The sequence below is a fragment of the Pseudochaenichthys georgianus genome, chromosome 9 (genome assembly GCF_902827115.2).
Source record: "Pseudochaenichthys georgianus chromosome 9, fPseGeo1.2, whole genome shotgun sequence".
NCBI lineage: Eukaryota > Metazoa > Chordata > Actinopteri > Perciformes > Channichthyidae > Pseudochaenichthys > Pseudochaenichthys georgianus.
This window is the reverse complement of record NC_047511.1, coordinates 5066801-5086198: the sequence shown is the minus strand read 5'-3', so window position 1 is coordinate 5086198 and position 19398 is coordinate 5066801. Positions and strand designations below refer to the sequence as shown.

General features: G+C 40.7%; 1 protein-coding gene across 2 annotated transcripts in view; it reads right to left on the bottom strand.

Moving 5' to 3' along the window:
• Window positions 1-19398, bottom strand: part of mamdc2a (MAM domain containing 2a) — a 68829-nt gene that overhangs the window by 13806 nt on the left and 35625 nt on the right. For both annotated transcript variants that reach the window (XM_034090256.1, XM_034090257.2), the window contains exons 4-8: window positions 14900-14984; window positions 14659-14796; window positions 8660-8916; window positions 2294-2387; window positions 1004-1150 (exon numbers count right to left, since the gene is read on the bottom strand). In XM_034090256.1, coding sequence (XP_033946147.1) covers window positions 1004-1150; window positions 2294-2387; window positions 8660-8916; window positions 14659-14796; window positions 14900-14984 — 721 coding nt within the window. The remainder of the gene's footprint in view (window positions 1-1003; window positions 1151-2293; window positions 2388-8659; window positions 8917-14658; window positions 14797-14899; window positions 14985-19398) is intronic.

The following is a 19398-nucleotide window of genomic DNA, read 5'->3' as shown; positions in this document are numbered from 1 at the left end:
TAATTCTAGCCAGATTGCTGATGAAGAGAACAGACTGTTGCTGAAGAGGATATAGGGACTATGTGCATTCATATCATTCCCTCACTAAAATATCATGAAATACTTGTTGAACAAGTATTTATATATTTGTGGTGAGCACGAAACTTTGGATTCATGATCACTAAACTGTCCCCAATAAAGTAAAGAAAAAGAGAACAGGAGAAAGGAAAGTGAAGCGGATATAAGACGCTGGACGTCAGAGAAATCAACAGAAGAAAACAGACAGGAAGTAAACACGAAAGGGAACAAGGTATGGGCTCTGGCAGTATTTTAAGACTGGTTAATGGAAACAAATATATAAACAGACTTAGACAGTAACAGAAAACCTCGATCGGTGCTGCAGTCATTTTAAGTTGTGTTGCTGTCGCTGCAGTTCCAGCAGTTGGTACAAACGACCTTTAACAGAGTGATTACACGCTGTTGCAACTTAGTGTGTGGTCGGAGAAATATATTTCTTTAAATTGTTGGTTATCATAACAGGGTAAAAACACCACTTCCATGTTAAAACAAACACAAAGGGCAGCAGGGAAGTAAATATAACCATGAGTGTAATTTATGGTAGGGGGACTTAGAAATGTCCTATTGTTTTCTGATAAGTTAAAATGTCCTCACCGCTGTATGCAATATCTATACCTTATCTAGATGCTATACTTATTGCTTTTGGTATGAATTTTTATTATTTATTTCAATGTTTTAAAATGTTGTTTTTCAGAACCATATAGTGCTGAGTAAAAATGGCGATAAAAAACAAAAAAATCCACCACATTATTTTCAGAAAGTTTACTGTAGGCCTTATATTTTTGGAAACAGATATGATAATGACAAAGTAAATGTTCATGTGCAGATTAAATCTAAAAACGTTCATCTTGTCAAACAGCAGACATCCGTGAATTGTGTGTGTGTTTGTGTAGGCATGTGCATTATGTTGTGTGTGTGTGTTTGTGGGGGGGGGTGTGAGACTCACCTACTCCTGTGGTGTGGTCTCCTATTCTGTAGGCGTTAGGCTTCACTGACACTCGGCTCCACTCCTTACTGTCTGTTTTCTCCTGATGGTACAGACACAGCCCGTCCTCAAAGTCACAGTTGGCTATAGAGGGGTCAAAGTTCGGCTCTGGAATCAAAAACACAGCATCACAGTGAGCCCCTCCTCAGATGTGAACAGTGTGCATCGTTCAACTAAAGGGGGAACTGGGGGAGGTGGTTAGGATGCTGGAATAAAAGACTAGCAGCTTAAAGTCTCTGCGTGAGAACCATTGCTGGTTGTAAAATTATTATTTGCAGGAAACATCACTGCTGGATTTGAATGATAAGTGACTAATTACCCATGAGTGACTCTCCCTCTTATAATCAACCACCCTCAAATAAAAGTAATCATTAACTATCATTTATTAGACTGCATATTGAAGGCCTACCATGTAAAAAAGTACTTTTCTTGTTTCATGAATAAATTATCACTTTTTAAAAACAAGCACATTGTTTTAACTTTATTTGAATAAAACTGTTGTTTAATTTACAACGGCAGGTAATACGTTTATCAATTCAATTCAATTCAAAACCTTTATTTATCCAGGTAAAATCCCATTGAGATCAATTATCTCTTTTTCAAGGGAGACCTGCAGCAGTAGGTTCCACAAGAACAGACAACAGAACAACAAAAGGACATCATACAGCAAAATGTACAGGGATTACAATTTACATATCTAACCGCATTTACAGGAACCAACAGCATCTGATTTCGTAGCATCCAACCGAGCTTTAAAAACATGTAGTGGTACTAGCTTGGTACTAGCATTATAATATATGGTAAACATTTAATGTGGGAAATCCTGAGTGAAAAGAACAATATACATTTCAAATAATTTGTAAAATTGTTACAGAAGATAAGTTTAAGGCAAAATGCCTTGCCGGACTTTGCCAGCCATAATTCTCTGGGAGTGGAAGATTAGTTAAAGGGGCCCTAATATGCTCATTTTCAGGTTCATATTTGTATGTTGTGCCTCTACTGTGACATGTTGCAATGTTTCTATGTTCAAAAAGCTGTTTAGAGGGTGAAAAGTGTTGCAGTATTAGAAAAATAAAGAGCTTTTTGAAAATTAAAGCATGGAAACATGTTACAGTAGAGACACTACATACTGAACATGAGCAGAAAAAGGCCCCTTTAACATTGCAGCCTCGAGTGACCACAAGTGAGATTTCACTTTCAGTGCGAAACAGAACAGTCTGATTGTTGTTAACCACCCCGCCCTATAATCACCCGTGTCAGTGTGGCAGAATTCAGGAGAAAAGGAGATGTCATCTATTGCCACGTATCCGCCTCTGGCACTGTTAAAAGCCACCTCAAATACCACCTGGTAACACACACAGACATAACCAGCAACTGTTAACAGATGTGTGATGAGTAATGTGTGACTTCAACTCGAAGTCATCATTTTTCCTGTCTGAGAGAACATGCTCGGAGAAACGTTATGAACATGAAGTGATAGATAAGACAGCTGTAGAGGCCACACAGTGACCTCAGTGTAGCATTAATTCAGGAACATGAGTGAGTGGAGTGCTCAGGAACATGAGTGAGTGGAGTGCTACTTGATGGAAAAGGTCTGTACGACTCATGGCTGGATCGGAAAGAGGAGCTGACCCAGTTAGTAAAGTTATGGAAGCTTCTTTCCACAGCGACAGCAGCCTGTGGGAGGGTTTCTGGCTGAAAGCACAAGCAAAGGAAACCATAAAAGTGCAGTGGAAAGGAGGAGTGAGTGTGTGTGTGTGTGTGTGTGTGTGTGTGTGTGTGTGTGTGTGTGTGTGTGTGTGTGTGTGTGTGTGTGTGTGTGTGTGTGTGCGTGCGTGCGTGCGTGTGTGTCAGAGGTTGCGCTAGACTTTTCCCCTGCCCGTCATTTTGACGGACAGGATCGTAAAACTTCCGTCAAAATCCAGAATTACCTGTCAGCCTTTACACAAGGGGGGGGGAGCATGCTCGTGAACTGTCAACGGGGGGGGGGGGGGGGGAGTTCACATGCGCCGTGTTATGCATGGCTGCTGCACCTCGCGGGAGCGTGCACAGCGTAAAGCCAAAACTCACAGGCATTTCAATGATTTGTACGGCACCGTTAGGTTTGGAAACGGTATGATTTCCTTTTTGGAGGGCATGCATAACACCGGAGCCTCGCTGCAGGGAAACGTTGGCGCTGTTCCGAGTTTGTTCTAATCTGTCAAAATGGCAGACTGCTTTCAGATTTGTCCGTCATTGTTAAAAAAAATCCGTCATAGACGGAAAATATTCGGTTAACGCGACCTCTGGTGTGTGTGTCCACTCAGATGCACACAACACAGGTATGAGACAGAGAAGTACCAAATTAGTTTTCTTTTCGATGATATATAAGGAGAAATATGATCTTTCTAAGATAAAAAAGAAATGTAATAATGGGGAATAAGAGACTGACAGTAATATTTGACAGTACAGCAGCATGTCTGACACGAACACTGGACATGGAAAGAGTTTAAATAGGATAATTACAAAGGAAACAAGTCAGCAGAAACACCTTTCCCATATAATTACCTCTAAAACAAATTAACAGGAGAAGAAGCCTCAGTGTCGACCTTTAAACTGAACCCTGCTACATTTTCTGCTACATTTTCGGGAATATCTCTGCAATGGAGCTCAGGTTAAAGTGGACCTATCATGCTATATTTGACAAATATATTGTAGGGCCATACCTATATTAAAGTATATACATATATTATATATCATGCATTTTAGCCATGCCTCATTTCGCTCTATTTGCTCTTTCCAGCCCTGTTTTTGCAGGGGCTGATTCTGTGACGTAGCTTTAATGCAAATGGGCTGCAGCTGACCAAGGAGAGGGGAGCGTGCTCTGAGATCAGATGCTGGGCTGTCAGAAGAGGGGGAGAAAAAGAGAGGCTCCGTCCTCCGTGTTTTATTCTTATATGATTATATAGTCATTATTCATTTGTTTTAAAGCTCAATAAATAACAAAGAAGACCTTTGACCGGCACTGTCCGGAAGATTTCAACTTTAACGGACATGTTAACTGAAACTCTGCCGCACTGTCCCCTTGTTCCTTGGAAGAGGCGGAGAGGTGGGTGTTTGTCATCTGCCGGAGAGAATTACAGCGAGGGAGGGATTGCATTGAATTACAGCAGCAGGAGCAAACGCTTGCCTCGGGGAGGGAGAAAAAGAGCCACGGCGGAGAATAAACAGAAGGGCAACCATGGCAACCATGCGCGGGAAGTCTTCTTCGCTGCTTTTGTGGCAGACTACAGCGCCACTTACAGGCCTGGCATATGTCAGGGTTCATACACTTTTTCACCAATGATTTTCAATGACTTTTCCATGACTTCTCAATGACCTTTATCTAATTTTCCATGACCAAAACAAAATTACCACTGAAAATGTTTTATTTTAACATGGAACAGGAAAATAAGGTCTGCATATGAAACATGTTGTGCCTATCTAAAACAAATCAAATAGTAGGCTTACTAGCTTCTACACGCTGAAGCAACTCTAGTTAGGGATGCAAACTCATCAGGTATGAACAAGGTGACAAGGATCCGAGCCCCACCCGACCCCACGGAATATCGGCTTTAAAATGAGGAATAACAGGATTTTAGCAGTCAGAACAACTAAAGCAGCAGGTAATAATAACAGAAACGCTAAAGAGTCACATCTAATAGAAATATATAAAAGCATTTATTTTCTTCTTCTTCTTCTTCTTTCGTATAACGTTATATGTCCAACTCGGTGTCGTGTAGCCATGCCCGCATCTCTGGTCCTAGGTCGAAGAGGCTGGCTTCCGAGGGTGGTCTATATAAGGGGCAGATGGTGATTATATGGACAGTGGTCTGCTCAGGGTCACCGCACTCGCATGCCGCACTGTCCGCCAAGCCCCACGTCTTCATCGTGGTTTTAAAGCGACCGACCCCAGTTCGTAGACGGTTTAGAGTGGTCCACTGCCGGCGCGGTAGGTCGTCTCCTCCAATGGTGCCATCTCCTGGGTCCCAGATGTAACGGTGGATTCGGGAGGGCCCGGCTGACACCCACTCCTGCTTCCAAGCTGCTGCCAACCATGCATCTCTGGAGATGTCCTCAGAGGTGGAGTTGAGCATCTCTTGAGCTGCTATGTTGTAGGGGTGGCGGGACTTGAGTCTGTTTGGAGGTGCTGGAGTTATTGTGGTGTGGTGCAGGATGTGCCAGTCATACTTTTGTGCCTTCCTGGCCAGGGCGAGGGTGGCAGCCTCCCGTCGGAGGCCGGCCGGTGCTATTCCCGCAAGGACTGGCAAGAGGGACACAGGGGTAGGCTTTAAGCATCCAGTTATTATTCTGAGGGAGGTATTGATAGCCACGTCGACCTTTTTCGCATGAGGGCTTCTGCTCCAGACTGGGGCGCAGTATTCGGCTGCAGAGAAGACCAGGGCTTGAGTGGATATTCGCAGCGTCTTAGCGGAGGCTCCCCAGGTTGTTCCAGCGAGGCGGCGGATCAGCGCGACCCTGGATGTCAGCATTTATTTTAATTGTGTAGCAGTCAGTTTATAATTCTGGCAGAACTGTTGAGCATTTTGAAAATGTATTTTCATGCCTTTGTTCAAGGCTTAGTCTTTTTACCTTTATAGCCACTGGTGTAAAGTAACTAAGTTCATAAACTCAACAAGTACTATACGTGGGTACAATTTTTAGATACTTGTACTTTATTTAAGTATTTCAATGTGTTGCTACTTTGTACTTCTACTCCTCTACAATCCAGAGGTAAAAGGTGTACTTCTACTCCACTACATGTATTTAATACCTTTAGTTACTTTACAGATGTGGATGAATGATGTGAAATCTAACCAAGTGTTAAATCAGACTTTAGTTCCACCTGGAGTAAATCCACAAGCTGCCCTGCAGAATGCAAAGTCATTCAAACTAGCTGCACCTTTACCAGCTTTGAGAACACTTTCATGATCAATCATTATAAAACATATCAGATATATTATTCTGAAATGGACCAATCTGCACAACGACTACTTTTACTGTCGCTACTTTTACTATATTTTGATGATAATACTTTTCTACTTTTACTTGAGGAACATTTTAAATGCAGGACTTTTACTGTAACAGAGTATTCCTACACTCTGGTACTTCTACTTTTACTCAAGCACAAGATCTGAGTACTTCTACTTTTACTCAAGTACAAGATCTGAGTACTTCTACTTTTACTCTAGTACAATATCTATACTTATACCACCTCTGTTTATAGCCTATGAAAAAAACGATTAGAAAACTAAGGCTAAAGCTAACGTTAGCAGATAGTGACAATGCTAGCTAGCTTAACGATTCCTTAAATGATATTGCGACAGATAAACGTTTCAGTTCACATCACGCTCTGCCGCTCTGCTCTGAACACCTGAACGGCCCGTTCTAACAGCTGTTCACCAGCGGTGCAGTCTGTGCCACAGTGACTCCACACAGTTAACGAACGCACCGTAGATAATTTAGCTGACCCTCATCCCGGAGCAGCAGAGTTCAGCCGGCCCGACAGGCAGGAAGACTCGAGCACACATCTCGCGCTTCATATATTAAAAAATAACACCATGCGCGTCATGATGGCACATAACAGCTCGCGACCGCAGATTATTTCGGCGATTAGATAAAATGTAAATTATATTTGCAACTTTAGTTAAATTTCCATGACTTTTCCAAAACTTTGGGAAAAATATTGTTTTCCATAACTTTTGCAGGGACTGGAATTTGCATTTTTAATTTCCATGACTTTTCCAGGTTTTCAATGACCGTACGAACCCTGATATGTACTACAGCGTCTCCAGCGCTTTCGAGCGGCAATGGCCGTGTCCCAACTCTCCATTCCCCTGATAGGTGGAGAGTTGCCCATATAGGCGGAGCACCCCTTTTCTGACGTCAGAAAAATTAACGTCTGTATCAGATCCGTTCCAGCCCCGTCTTTAGAGATTTGGGTATAGAGGAAAAGAGAGACGGTTGTGTTTTCTGACACTTGGTGAGTTCCCTGACACACCGGGGACACATATTCATGAATAAAAGACGTACAAAAGTGCATTTTGCATGATAGGTCCCCTTTAAGTTTCACTTTTGATTGCATGTTATAGCCCAGCGCAACAACTACCTCGGGCGATTTGTAATCTGTTCTTGAAAAACAATGTGTTTTTTAGGATTTCAAGAAGCATATAGAACAAACAATGGATGTATTTTATGAACATTTATCCATGCTGGAAGTAGATTTAGATGTTTTAGGAGTGAGATAGAGATTATTATGTAATATATGCATCCAATGGCATTGCATGAAGTCTGTTGATGATCAGAGGCTGTTGTTGGGGCTGCATAAATGTTTTTTAATTTTTTGTTTTGTAGGCAGACCATGCAGACCTCAGAGAGTTAAACTTGAGCCTGCGACCATAGTTTTACTGTATTTTGTTTTGAAAATCCACACCGGAGGTTTGTGTCTGTACATGCGGTGTATTTTGCATATCTCTCAGTAGCCAACGATCTGTGAGTCTGTTGGCTCGGACATAAACTCCGTAATAAATGTAGTCTACATTTCATAAGAGGTGTAAAACCTGAGAGCATTTTAAATCGCATTTGAACTAAATGCTTATAATCTGTAGTTGTATTTGTATTGTTGATTTATTGTGTGAACGAGGCGATATAGAGAAGGTTAAGCTGTCATTATTAAGCTCTTATGTACTGTTGGAGTGGTAAGCAGGCCTATTGGTTTTGGATATTTGTGGAGTCAGGTGGTCCGTGAGTGTTTTTTTATTGGTTAAGTGTCCTTGGTATGAAAACGTTTGAGAAACACTGCGCTAGTGGATTGTCAATGGGGGAGCCTTGCTGCGGGGAAATTATACAGATGGCTAGTCCGCCACTGAAAAATGTCTATGCCCACGTTATAATAAAAAAAAAAAATGAAATTGATATAAAAAAAATTGATAAAAAAAGGAAATTAATTTGTTTTAATTTTCCATTTTTATTTTGTAATCATCTTGCGACCCCCACTCGATCCAAGGAAGATCCGAGTATTTCTGTACCCAAGAGGCAGGTCATTTTGGCTTCATGCGCCACTGAGCAACCTTCATAGGAATGAACGGGGTCCCGCCTCGAACGTTGTATCCACTTCTCTTTATACATCCATTTATGAGCAGATATTTATGGGAGGAGGATGAGATCCCGTCTTTAAGTGCCTAGTTTCTATTGACAACAACACTTCTCCTTCCAAAAACCATTGGTTTATTTGTGACAGTTTGTTGTGTATATGTTGATAAGAATGTTCTGATCTATAAGACACGGTTTTAAGTATAATGTATGATTTGAAGTCTGTGAATGTGATACCTTCGGGATTTATGAATGAAACTGGTAGACTAGTAAATAAAATGGACTCAGACGATGTAATACAAGTTGGATGGATTTAGAGTAGAGACAGTTAAGGAAATAAAAACATAGGGGATGCTTATCTTATCTTTAAAAGCATCAGGCAAATACATAATATCATCTTGCTTGCACATTGTAGTGAGGTCTTCTTAGCATTCAAAGAAGACCCACATATCCTCATATGGAGCTGAACTTCTCTTGATCATTGTACATGCTAGCTCCAGCACTGACCTCCAGGGGGTGGGGGGCCTTGATATCCACACTGACCAGAGTCCAGCCAGCTGTAGCAAACACCTCGGGCCTCCACATGTCCTCGTAGTGTCCCAGCTGGTCTCTGGTGAACAGTGAGAAGATGTTCCCCCTCTCCTGGTCTCTGTTGTAGTAGAAGGACAGGCAGCCGGCCAGGGGCACCGTGGTCATGGGGGAGCTCAACTTGGCTACTTCCTGGAAGTGCTTGGCATACACAGAGTCCACATACATGTAGTGTCCTGGAGCAGGGGAGAGAGAGATGAGCTGAGGGACACAGTTATGGGAGGTTCATTTACAGGACGTGTTTGTTGTTACGCTTTGTGTGTTGTAACGCTGACTCATGTATACAGGTATTCATACTCATAGAATGCAATGAGCATGAGGTGGTGCAGGAATGAGTCTGAACCCCAGAAATGAATGAACATTAACATTAATTAACATTAGGGCTGTACCCGAATATCCGAATATTCGTTCGTTGGAGTACTATTGGGGTTTCAATTTTGTTATTCGGATATTCGGTTTTTTCCGAATGTATTGAAAACTCCAATATCAACGTAAGAGCTTGTGCCTCTTCGGGGGGTGCTAACACTTAACCATACACTTTATCGTTTACTTTCTCCATCTTCATATGTAGATATTACTTTTTCTCCGTTAATCTCCGTCACGTTGTTTCCATAGCAACAACAACTTCCTGTCAACAGCACTAACTCTCCTTAAAAATAAAAGCATGTCCATACAAAATAGGAAGCCAAGCCAAATTACACTTAAGACATATACAACTGCAACGAAAGTAACAAACACAATGCAATATCCTTTTCAATTTCAAAGAACACAAATTGGGTTGTATACATTAACAAATAACTATAAAACAACAATACTGTAGAAGAACAAAATGAATGCCGTGAATAAACCGAAATACACGTGTTGAAGCGGTTCGAATATTCGCTGCTGATTACTACCGAATATCCGGAGCCCGAAAAATGGTATTCGGGACAGCCCTAACTTGAAGTGGATAGATTATGGATGAGTTTTTGGTTTGATACCCTAAATAAGGTCTGAAATAAACACACATTTCCAAGATGTTCATGTTATGTTCTACGGCAGGGGTAGGCAAGTAAGTTTGGCCTTGGGCCAATTTTTTGCTGAGCCACAAGATGGCGGGCCAGAACATAATCAAAGCCTAATTCAAGGAATTGATTTTGGTAAGAGGGCGCAGCGCCCCTGTTCCCCGGTTCAGAAAAAACTCGGATATCGCTGATGACCCTCCCCATCAACACTCTGATGCGCAGTCAGATCCGCTGATTGGTTCACTGATGATATAGGCGCCCAATCCAGAGCCTCTGGCTAGACCCGCCCAAAGGGAGGCTCGTCCTCTCTAGCCCCATTTCAGTCCCAAAGCCAGGGCTATTATCTGTATTTTAACAGACTTATCTTTTAAATTGAGGTGTATTTATTGTTCTCTTCAAAGTTAATTTTTCTCTGAAATTTTAGGGAGGATGGTCCTCCCTTTCCTCAATGGACGAGCCTCCACTGAGTTAAGTAGAGTTATTAACTAGGTAGCAGTGTTATTTAACATACTTTTATCCTGATTAGTATTGTCAAGTTCTCTGGGTTTTTGGCATTTATTTGAGTGTTTGCCCACATTTGAGAGGCTTGAGGGGCAACAGAGGACGCATGGACAACTGGAATCCTTTTTCCTTTTCTTTATTTCAACTTTTCAAGGACACATTAGGATTCTTTCAGGTTGAAAACCTTTAAAAAATATCAAAGGACAAAATAAATCAATTACAGCATGTTTTGCTTTGCAATTTAATATATTATAACCTAAATTAATCAGTAACCAAGTATTTTACTCAAACTCAATGTATTTAATAGTTATAATATTTAATTTGCCATATGTGACCCGCTCTATCGAAATCAGTCGAAAGTCGCAGCGGCTCATTTCAAAATAAACGTGGATTTGCGTAAAAAAGTAGTTGGGTGTTTTGTTTGATTTTAAATAAACAAAGTCTTGGCTTTCAGAATATTAAACTTTTATTTCCAAAATCACACGATAAATACATGTTTTGAAGCTTGTAAAGGGAAGATGACAGCTCTCCCTCGCCACTCTGCTCTGCCGCTTCGCCTCCCTTCGCTTACATTCATATGTCGGGACAGAATTTATTTTACCGGACAAATTTGAAACTTACCGGTCATGTTTCAATAATAATAATAAGAATGGTGTAGCAAAGTTTCCGTTAGCAGGTAATCACCGGACTATGACAGGATATGCTGATGTTTAAAACTCAGTTAATGGGAGTCATTTTTATACTGCTTCAGTTTATAATCATTTTTCAATAAATGACCACCAGTGGTCCGCGAGGGTACTGCAGGTGATCCGTGGAAAAAAGCTAAATAAAATCCACTTTTTATTATCAAGGATATTCGGGGACCACCTCATATGTGACTAGCTCTATCAAAATCAGTCGCATTGACCCGAAGAAACATTTTGAGCTGTATACACTGTTGGAAAGAGGAGATTCCTAGCTTTCTAATGATATCAGGCATTGGTAGTGGTCGTTGGGCTCATCGGACATTTATGAGAGAAAATCTCTAATGTCCGAGTGCAAGTGAATGCACCACAAGACACGAGCCTTGTAACCCCTCCCCCGGCCCTGGCGCGAGCGTGGAAATATGATTGGCGATTTGATTTGAATGGAACGGCGCAAAACGAGAAGCATCCGGACCCAATACTGTGTAGACGGAATGAACGAGGTATTTGCGGTCTACAATGACAGAGAAGAGACTGTCAAGTTTGGCTGTACTCATCATTGAATCAAAAACGCACTAAAGCTTTGGATCTTAATCAGTTTGTGAGGCGTTTAGCTGAACAGAATGGTAATCGCCGCATCATAACAGTGATTGACAGCTGATAGGAATAATATGATTGTTAATATTATCATATTAATTCAGACAAACATCGATGAGACAGTTAATTAATGTACTTATTGCAGCAGACTGCATACATTTGGTACCCCTGATCTAAGAGTGAAACAAACTAATTCAGTTATTGTTCAGTTAAAATGCATTCAATTATGTCATCTTATTAGGGGTGTAACGGTTCACAAACATTTCGGTTCGGTACGTACCTCGGTTTTTAGGTCACGGTTTGGTTCGGTACGTTTTCAGTACAGCAGAAAAAATTATCACAAAACATAAAATATTTTTGGGGTTTTTTTAAATATTATTAAACTGTGAATAATGTATTCACTCAAATAAATACAAAATATAATAAAATAAATATTAAGGTGCAGCATTTCGATGAACTGAAATAATCTGTATTTGAACTTTACTGTACTAGTACTCACAAAACATAAACTATTAGTTTTGGGTTTTTAATTATTATTAAACTGTGAATATTCACTCAAATAAATACAACATATAATAAAAATAAACATTAAGGTGCAGCATTTCGATGAACTGAAATAGTCTGTATTTACTGTACTAGTACCTAAGCAGCCAGCTTGACATTAGGACTTGCTTGTCATTGTATTTTCATGTTTTTTTAAAGAAAGATGAACTTGTCCACATTGCTTGCCGAAAGGGCAGATCTGCTGGCACTAACAATGTCTCCTGCTGTGGAGAAAACCCTCTCGCTAGGGACAGAGGTAGCAGATACAGCCAGGTAGCGCTTTGCTAACATGGCAACATAAGGATATTTGCCGTTTGTAATAGCTTTGGCTCGGTCTGAACTCTTTGTGAGTGGTGGAGGCTAAATGCTAGCGGGAGTTGGGTTTGCACTTCAGTCTTTTTTCTTTTGGTACCGGTGATATTCACGTTCGGTGATGCCTTTTCAAATGAGTGTGCAAGTTTGATGTATTACTGACTACATTTGAACGCATCCCTGTGACCAGCTCTCATAGTATGCCTCTCGTCCAATGAAATGACTTGCTGGCTCTATGACGCGTTGAACCCAATGTGAGCAAATTACTCTGAATGCTGCGATGCAGCACCTGAGATTACTTCCAAAAAGTTGTTCACGTTCTCAATTTTTTACGTTCAACGTTATATTAGTTCGGTACACTTCGGTACCGAACCGAAGGGCCCGTACTGAATAATTTCGGTACGGGTACGTGTACCGTTACACCCCTACATCTTATGTTTCTATTTAAGGCTTTACTGATGTGCCACAATAATGTCACCTAATGTTATTGAGTTAAAATATTAATATTGTGGATTTCCAAGTTAACATTCATTTAACTGCGATTAAATCAGCATATACTTCCGCCAGGGAATGCCACCCCTCAAAATCTCCTGCCACCCTCTTGCCACCCCATGAATATTTTTCTAGATCCACCCCTTAGTAGGCTATATTTTTCGTTTTGTTTATTTAATAAGTTACTTTCAGGGGAATTGTGTTTGTTTGTTTTGAGATTTAAATAGATTTTGAAAGTGGAGAGAGAGAGAGAGAGAGAGAGAGAGAGAGAGAGAGAGAGAGACAGAGAGAGAGACAGAGAGAGAAGCAGCGCGTGCGCACTTGTGGCATTGTTTGGGATGACCTAATTAAAATACAGTCCGCCGTCCTCTTTGAGAAACATACACAACGCAGACAGACACCGGTCACACGTGCGACAAAATCAGATAGGCTTCAATTTACTTTTGATTGTCTATAATTAACTATAAGAAAATATCTGCGTTTTAACACTACGTTTATATATGTACTTTTTTTTTTACGGTTTGCATATGAGGTGGTCCGTGAAAATCCTTGATAACAAATAGTGGTCCGCATAAACAAAAAGTTTGGGAACCCCTGCTCTATTCTAATCACTCTATAACTATGACCATGTTGTCGCCTTTAAACATATAATGCAGAGTCGGTTAACCTGGAATTTTTCATCCATACCAAATCAAAAAGCATTTCATTCATTGGCTAGCACAGCTCCCTGATTACAGATGCTGCCTTCACAACTAAATCCATGTGAACTGACTGTCAAACTACAGAGCATTTATATGCATCTGGATCCAGATTGTTTTAAATAGGTACACCGTGAACTGTTAAAGGTGGGAATATAAGAGAGGATGTTGATCAGGACAGTGATCTGTATAAAGTCTAGACTACAGGACTCAAGGATTCAAAGGCTTTATTTGGAATATGCACAATAGCTACAGCCTAGTTTTGGCAATGAATCTGACGGAAATTAAATCTAAAGCCTCATGCTCCCACAACAATGCAACATATTATATACCTAACATAGAAGTAAAATAAACAAATTGTGGAATAAAGTAGTATAAAGACAAAATGATTTAAGTAGGTTGACTTAAGTCTAAGACAGTGAGTTGCCAGTGAATCTCCTTTGGAATTGAAGGCCTGCAGGTGCAGAAAGCAGTGAGTGGGCCAGCAGTCATACCTCAGTACAGTCCAGAATACTGCAGTAATAAGCAGTTGGGAGCTGCAGACGCAAACAGCTGACCACAGTAGTGACACAAGGAGGCTGTATGTTAAGCTATACTTTGGCAGAATGTTTGGAGAGTTTGGAATGTACAGATCATAGAAATGGACAGAAGTGGAATGTGTGGAAGTAATGGTTTGAAAAGTTTCTATGGATATTATTTATATTTTTAAACTGCAGTATGTGCTCATGTGTTGCATTGCTGGTGAATAAGCTACTGCCTGAATATAATGAAAGGCAGGTTTTCCAATCAATAAAACCTTTGAGCAGAGGACACATTTGTCAAACGAAATATCTTGGTTTGTTTTTTCTTAAGGTGATATTGTTCCGTTGTTTTACATAGTACACTTAAGTAAAACAAATCTTATAGATATGTATTTTCTCCTTTAATTAATTGCATTGTATTTGATATTGAGGTGTGTGTGTGTGTGTGTGTGTGTGTGTGTGTGTGTGTGTGTGTGTGTGTGTGTGTGTGTGTGTGTGTGTGTGTGTGTGTGTGTGTGTGTGTGTGTGTGTGTGTGTGTGTGTGTGTGTGTGTGTGTGTGTGTGTACCTCTCTGGTGATGGGTGCTGTAATTGACAGGCAGGTGGGACTCTGGCACTCTGGCCACGCTCCCCCCGACGTACCAGTTGACATTTGGGTTCCAGCTGTTGCTATATCCACACAGGTGGTGCTCCTCAAAATTACACTCTGAACAGTACAGACAACCATTACTCCTTCAAGATACATAAATACAGTGTCATATCAGACTTAACAACAAAGGTAAAAACATCAATGCTTAGAACATACTGACCTATACAGTAACCAGTGACAATGTGAATTTCAAAGATGGCCACGCTGTTCCCTGAGCCACGTTCAGGTCGACCTTCCAGCAGAACCTGTGGCAGAAAAAAAAAATCCAAACATAATATTCTTTCACCATAGGTTACATTATATCATTATAAATAAGATCAGCATTGAATGACAACAAATCAAGTCCCATCACATAAGAACCATAGCAAATCATGTCACTGAAGTACTCAAAGAATTGCCGAATTAATGAATTGTGAAGAAGGTTGGATTTACCTTTGTACTTCACAATATGTGTATTTAAGTACAGTGAGCAAATGTACTCAAGTGACATTTTAGATTACATTACCTTTTTAAGATTAGACAACATAAAGGTCATGTTTTTTAATCTATATTAATCTGTTGAAAAACTGAAATCCTTAGCGTTAGCTTAGCCGATCTCCCTTCAGAAAACACGCATTTTAAAAGGATTTTTCACCTGCCGTCTGTCTGCAGACTTGTCAAAGCATTAATTCATGGTTTTTACTAACCGGTATCAGTATGTTGTTACTTCAGCATCATTTTGAAACGTGTATTACAATTAAATCACGGTCAAATATGTTCATCTTGTTGTAGTTGTAGCTCCCTTGCCAGCGATTCTCTCTCTAGTTTAGCATACTCAGCCCGACTCAGCCCGGGTGTTGGCCCGGAAAGAACCTCGATTTTATGGGGCCAGAAAAACTGTGAAATAGTACCCGCTAGCCGGTACTACGCCTAGTGGAAACGCAAACAAAACCGGGCCGTGCTGTAGTGGAAATGCGCTCGACATAGAGAACCGCAGTGACGCGTCCTATAACCCGGATGTAAACTCCTTCCGGTTCCTTCGTCAAAAACGCAATGCAATTTCTCCATAGGATTTTGGAAAATAGCTCTAAATAAGGTCTGTGGTTGACACACATTTAAGAGACGGATCACGTTTTGTTCAGCCGGATAATCTCCACATGTCTATCCTACTTTTATAATTTTTTAATCATAAATCTAGTCGCCAGAAGCAAAATGCTAACGTTATGTTATAAACGAACTACAAAAAAGTACAGCAGCAGGGTCGCACGACTTCAACGTTACGCCAACTTTAGATCGTTTCAACTGACTTTCGCGAGCTTGCATATTTTAACAAAGCTTTTCATTTGAGCCACACTGAATTTCACTAGAAGTCATGGCTGTGTCTATTACCAGTCTGATATCCTTTTACAAAGATGACAAGAAGAGTGTAGATAGAGGAGAGAACCACTACAAGTCAGGACACGTACAGTGCAGCCTAGATGAAGGTGTGCTTACCGGTGTTGTCAGGGCTAGCATGAGAGACAAGGTTTATAGAGTGTCGGTGAGTAGTTATAGCAAGAGTACCGTTAACCTAGTTAATTTATTCACATTAGTGACATTAATTCCCATCAACAAATTCATTTTATGTGTCACATGAAATCTTTATTACAAATATTACACACCAGAAAACACAGAAATATCCATGAAATAAACATACAGTAGGCTATAAACAATTAAAGGGATAATTGGGAAGGCATTACAAATGTAAATATATTTTAAATAATAAAACAATCCCACCACCACAGGTATCTACAGGAGAAGAGGGAATTCTCTCCACAAAATGTGAATGCCCATGTGGAGAATGGAAATGCATTAGCGATTTTTGCCATCCACACTTTCAGCTGCACTGACATGACACCCCGTCAGTGGAAGAAGCCAAAGGCAGCTAAACGTACGCATTCAGTGGAGGAGCTATTTCCTCCAACCAATAACTCATTCAACCCGCTGACAAGAGAGCCCACCTCCGAAGATCGTGACTGGCTGAGGGACAGACTCTGTGGCAGGTTCTCAGGAATTTCTTGGCTTCTCTCCCCCGAGCCAGAAGAGGAACACTACAGCTTGGAAACACTTACTGTTCCTGAAATTCTCAAATCTGTTGGGCATCAGGGACCTGAGGCAATTGTGGCAAGCATGGCATTGTCTGAGGAACAACAGAGGGCAATTCAGGTGGCTACACTGGTCAGCGAACCAACCCAAACTGGCATTTGTTCAGGAAAGGAAGGTTGACTGCCAGCAACTTTGGAGCTGTCCTGAGGTCAAAGTGTGTGACTGCTTCCCTTATGGCCAGGGTGCTAGGGCAACAACAGGCCCTTCATGGTGTTTAGTCTGTACAGTGGGGGACTATGAATGAATGTGAGGGCGTCAGGGCATTCACCACTGCAACCCAGATGCAGGTCCATGAGTCAGGTTTGTGGCTCTCCCAATCAGGAGTGTTGGGGGCATCTCCAGATGGTCTGTTAGGGTCTTCCGCTGTGCTGGAGGTAAAGTGTCCCTATGGAGCCAGGGAAATGACAATTAGTGAAGCATTGCAAATCAAGGGCTTCTGTGTCAGTAAGGAGGGAGAAACATTCAGCCTGCGTGAGGAGCATCCTTACTGGCACCAAGTGCAAGGTCAGCTTCACCTCACTGCAAGAGAGACTTGCTACTTTGTGGTCTGGACTACGAAAGACAGTGTCATCATTCCGATAGCCCGAGATGACAATTGGCAGCCTAACCTGTTGGCTCTTGAGGACTTTTTCAAGGCCCACATGCTTCCAAAGCTGGCACTGCCGGAATAATCACCTTTGTCACTGTTGTGGTTATTTTCTGAAAAAGACAGAAAAACAGAAAGGCATATTAATTGACTTGTTCTGAGTTCAGAGAGCACTGCTGTTAAAATTAAATATTTTTTTAGAGAAAACTCATCTTCAGGATGTTATGGTTCCCCTTTGAAGATCTTTCTTGTAGCTGCTGCGATCCTTGTTTGAGTCGTTCATATGTTCGATGAAAAAGATCATAAATCTATCATTTTCAAATATAGTCATTTTAAGAAATTGTGAATCGTTTTTAATTTACATTTACTCACCTTTGCAATGTTGTGGTTGTTAGAGTGTTAGGTTTCTGACTACAGAGAATAACATATTTACAAAATAATATTTCTTAATAAAAAAAGGCAGTCCATGCAGAAAACTATTGTGGTTTCTTGATTCAAGTCTGCCTCTGAATCCCAAATCACAAATCATTCTTTGGAGTAACATTTTTGATAGAGAAAGACAGAAAACAAACATGAGCCTACCCGAGAGGCCAGACTTTTCAAGGTAAAAAGACAGTTTAAAGATTTATATTTGCAGATATTATCAGCACATCTGAGTCAAATTAACATGTGTATTAAACAGAACCTAAATAAAAGAAATAAAATGCACCCAGTTTAAAGACATTGTTTGAGTTTAATGATGAACTCAACATGTAAAACAAAGTATGAAACATGTTTCTGGATTGATTAAACAGCAGAATCTAAATAAAAGAAATAAAATGCACCCAATGAAAAGACAGTTTGAGTGTAATGATGAACTCAAAATGTAAAACAAAGTATAATAATAATAATAATACATTTTATTTATATAGCGCTTTTCTACAACTCAAAGACGCTTTACAGTATGAGGGAGGGTAGAGAAACAAGGACAGGCAAACAAATAAATATAGTAAAATAAAATAAACAGAAAAGTCAGTCAAGAGGAAGTTGATTGAGAGGGGGGGAGGGGGGCTTACAGAGTTTAAAATATGTGTATGTGTTTACATGTGAAAAGACACTATTTTGCTGCCACCTCTTTTATGAGAGGATGTTGGAAGTTCACTAGTGCGCAACATACCTGCACCAGTTTATCTGCGAAGTGCCTCAGGTGAGATGGAATGAACTTTAGGATCCTAAATTCTTTCAAACGAGCATTTGCTCTCTCGACGTGAATCCTATGTTGTGCGATAAGCTTTGTAGCCTGTGCTTCGCTGTGTGTCGGCTGGCCATGACAGAGGAATGGGGGAATGTTGACAGTGACTCCTTCAGGAAGAATGTTCTGGATTAAGAATCCCTTGTCAGCCAATATCAGATCTCCAGGTTTGAAATGCTGAAGAACACCAGAATCCCGTACTATTTCTTTGTCACTTGTTGATCCTGGGTATAGTTTGCTGCAGTATGTGATCACAGCATTTGGTGCTACCCCCAGCAGTAGTTTGAAGGAGTGCATGCCACGGTAAGCAGAGTAGGTCTCTTTCTGGATATCCATTTGCTTGTAGATAGCAATTTTGAAGTCCGTACAATCCACTATCATTCTGCAGTTTTGGATGTGCCGAAATGAAGAAGGCAAGCTGGTTTTATGTTTCTCCCGGCTGGGAACAGTACTCATTATGTCCTTAAAAAGTAATTTATGGAGAACCTCTATAAATGTTACAATCACATTTCTGACAGTGCTTTCATCGCAGTGAAAGAGTGCAGCCAGATGAAGGTGTGTGTAATTATGACGCAGTTTCATGAGGGTCATGAAAACTTGGTCTTCAAGACTCAGTGATTTGGGGAACCAACCTTCTGGGTATGTAATGGAACCCTCAAAACGAGCAACATACTCACACACAGCACTAGGGGTGTAACGGTTCACAGAAGTCACGGTT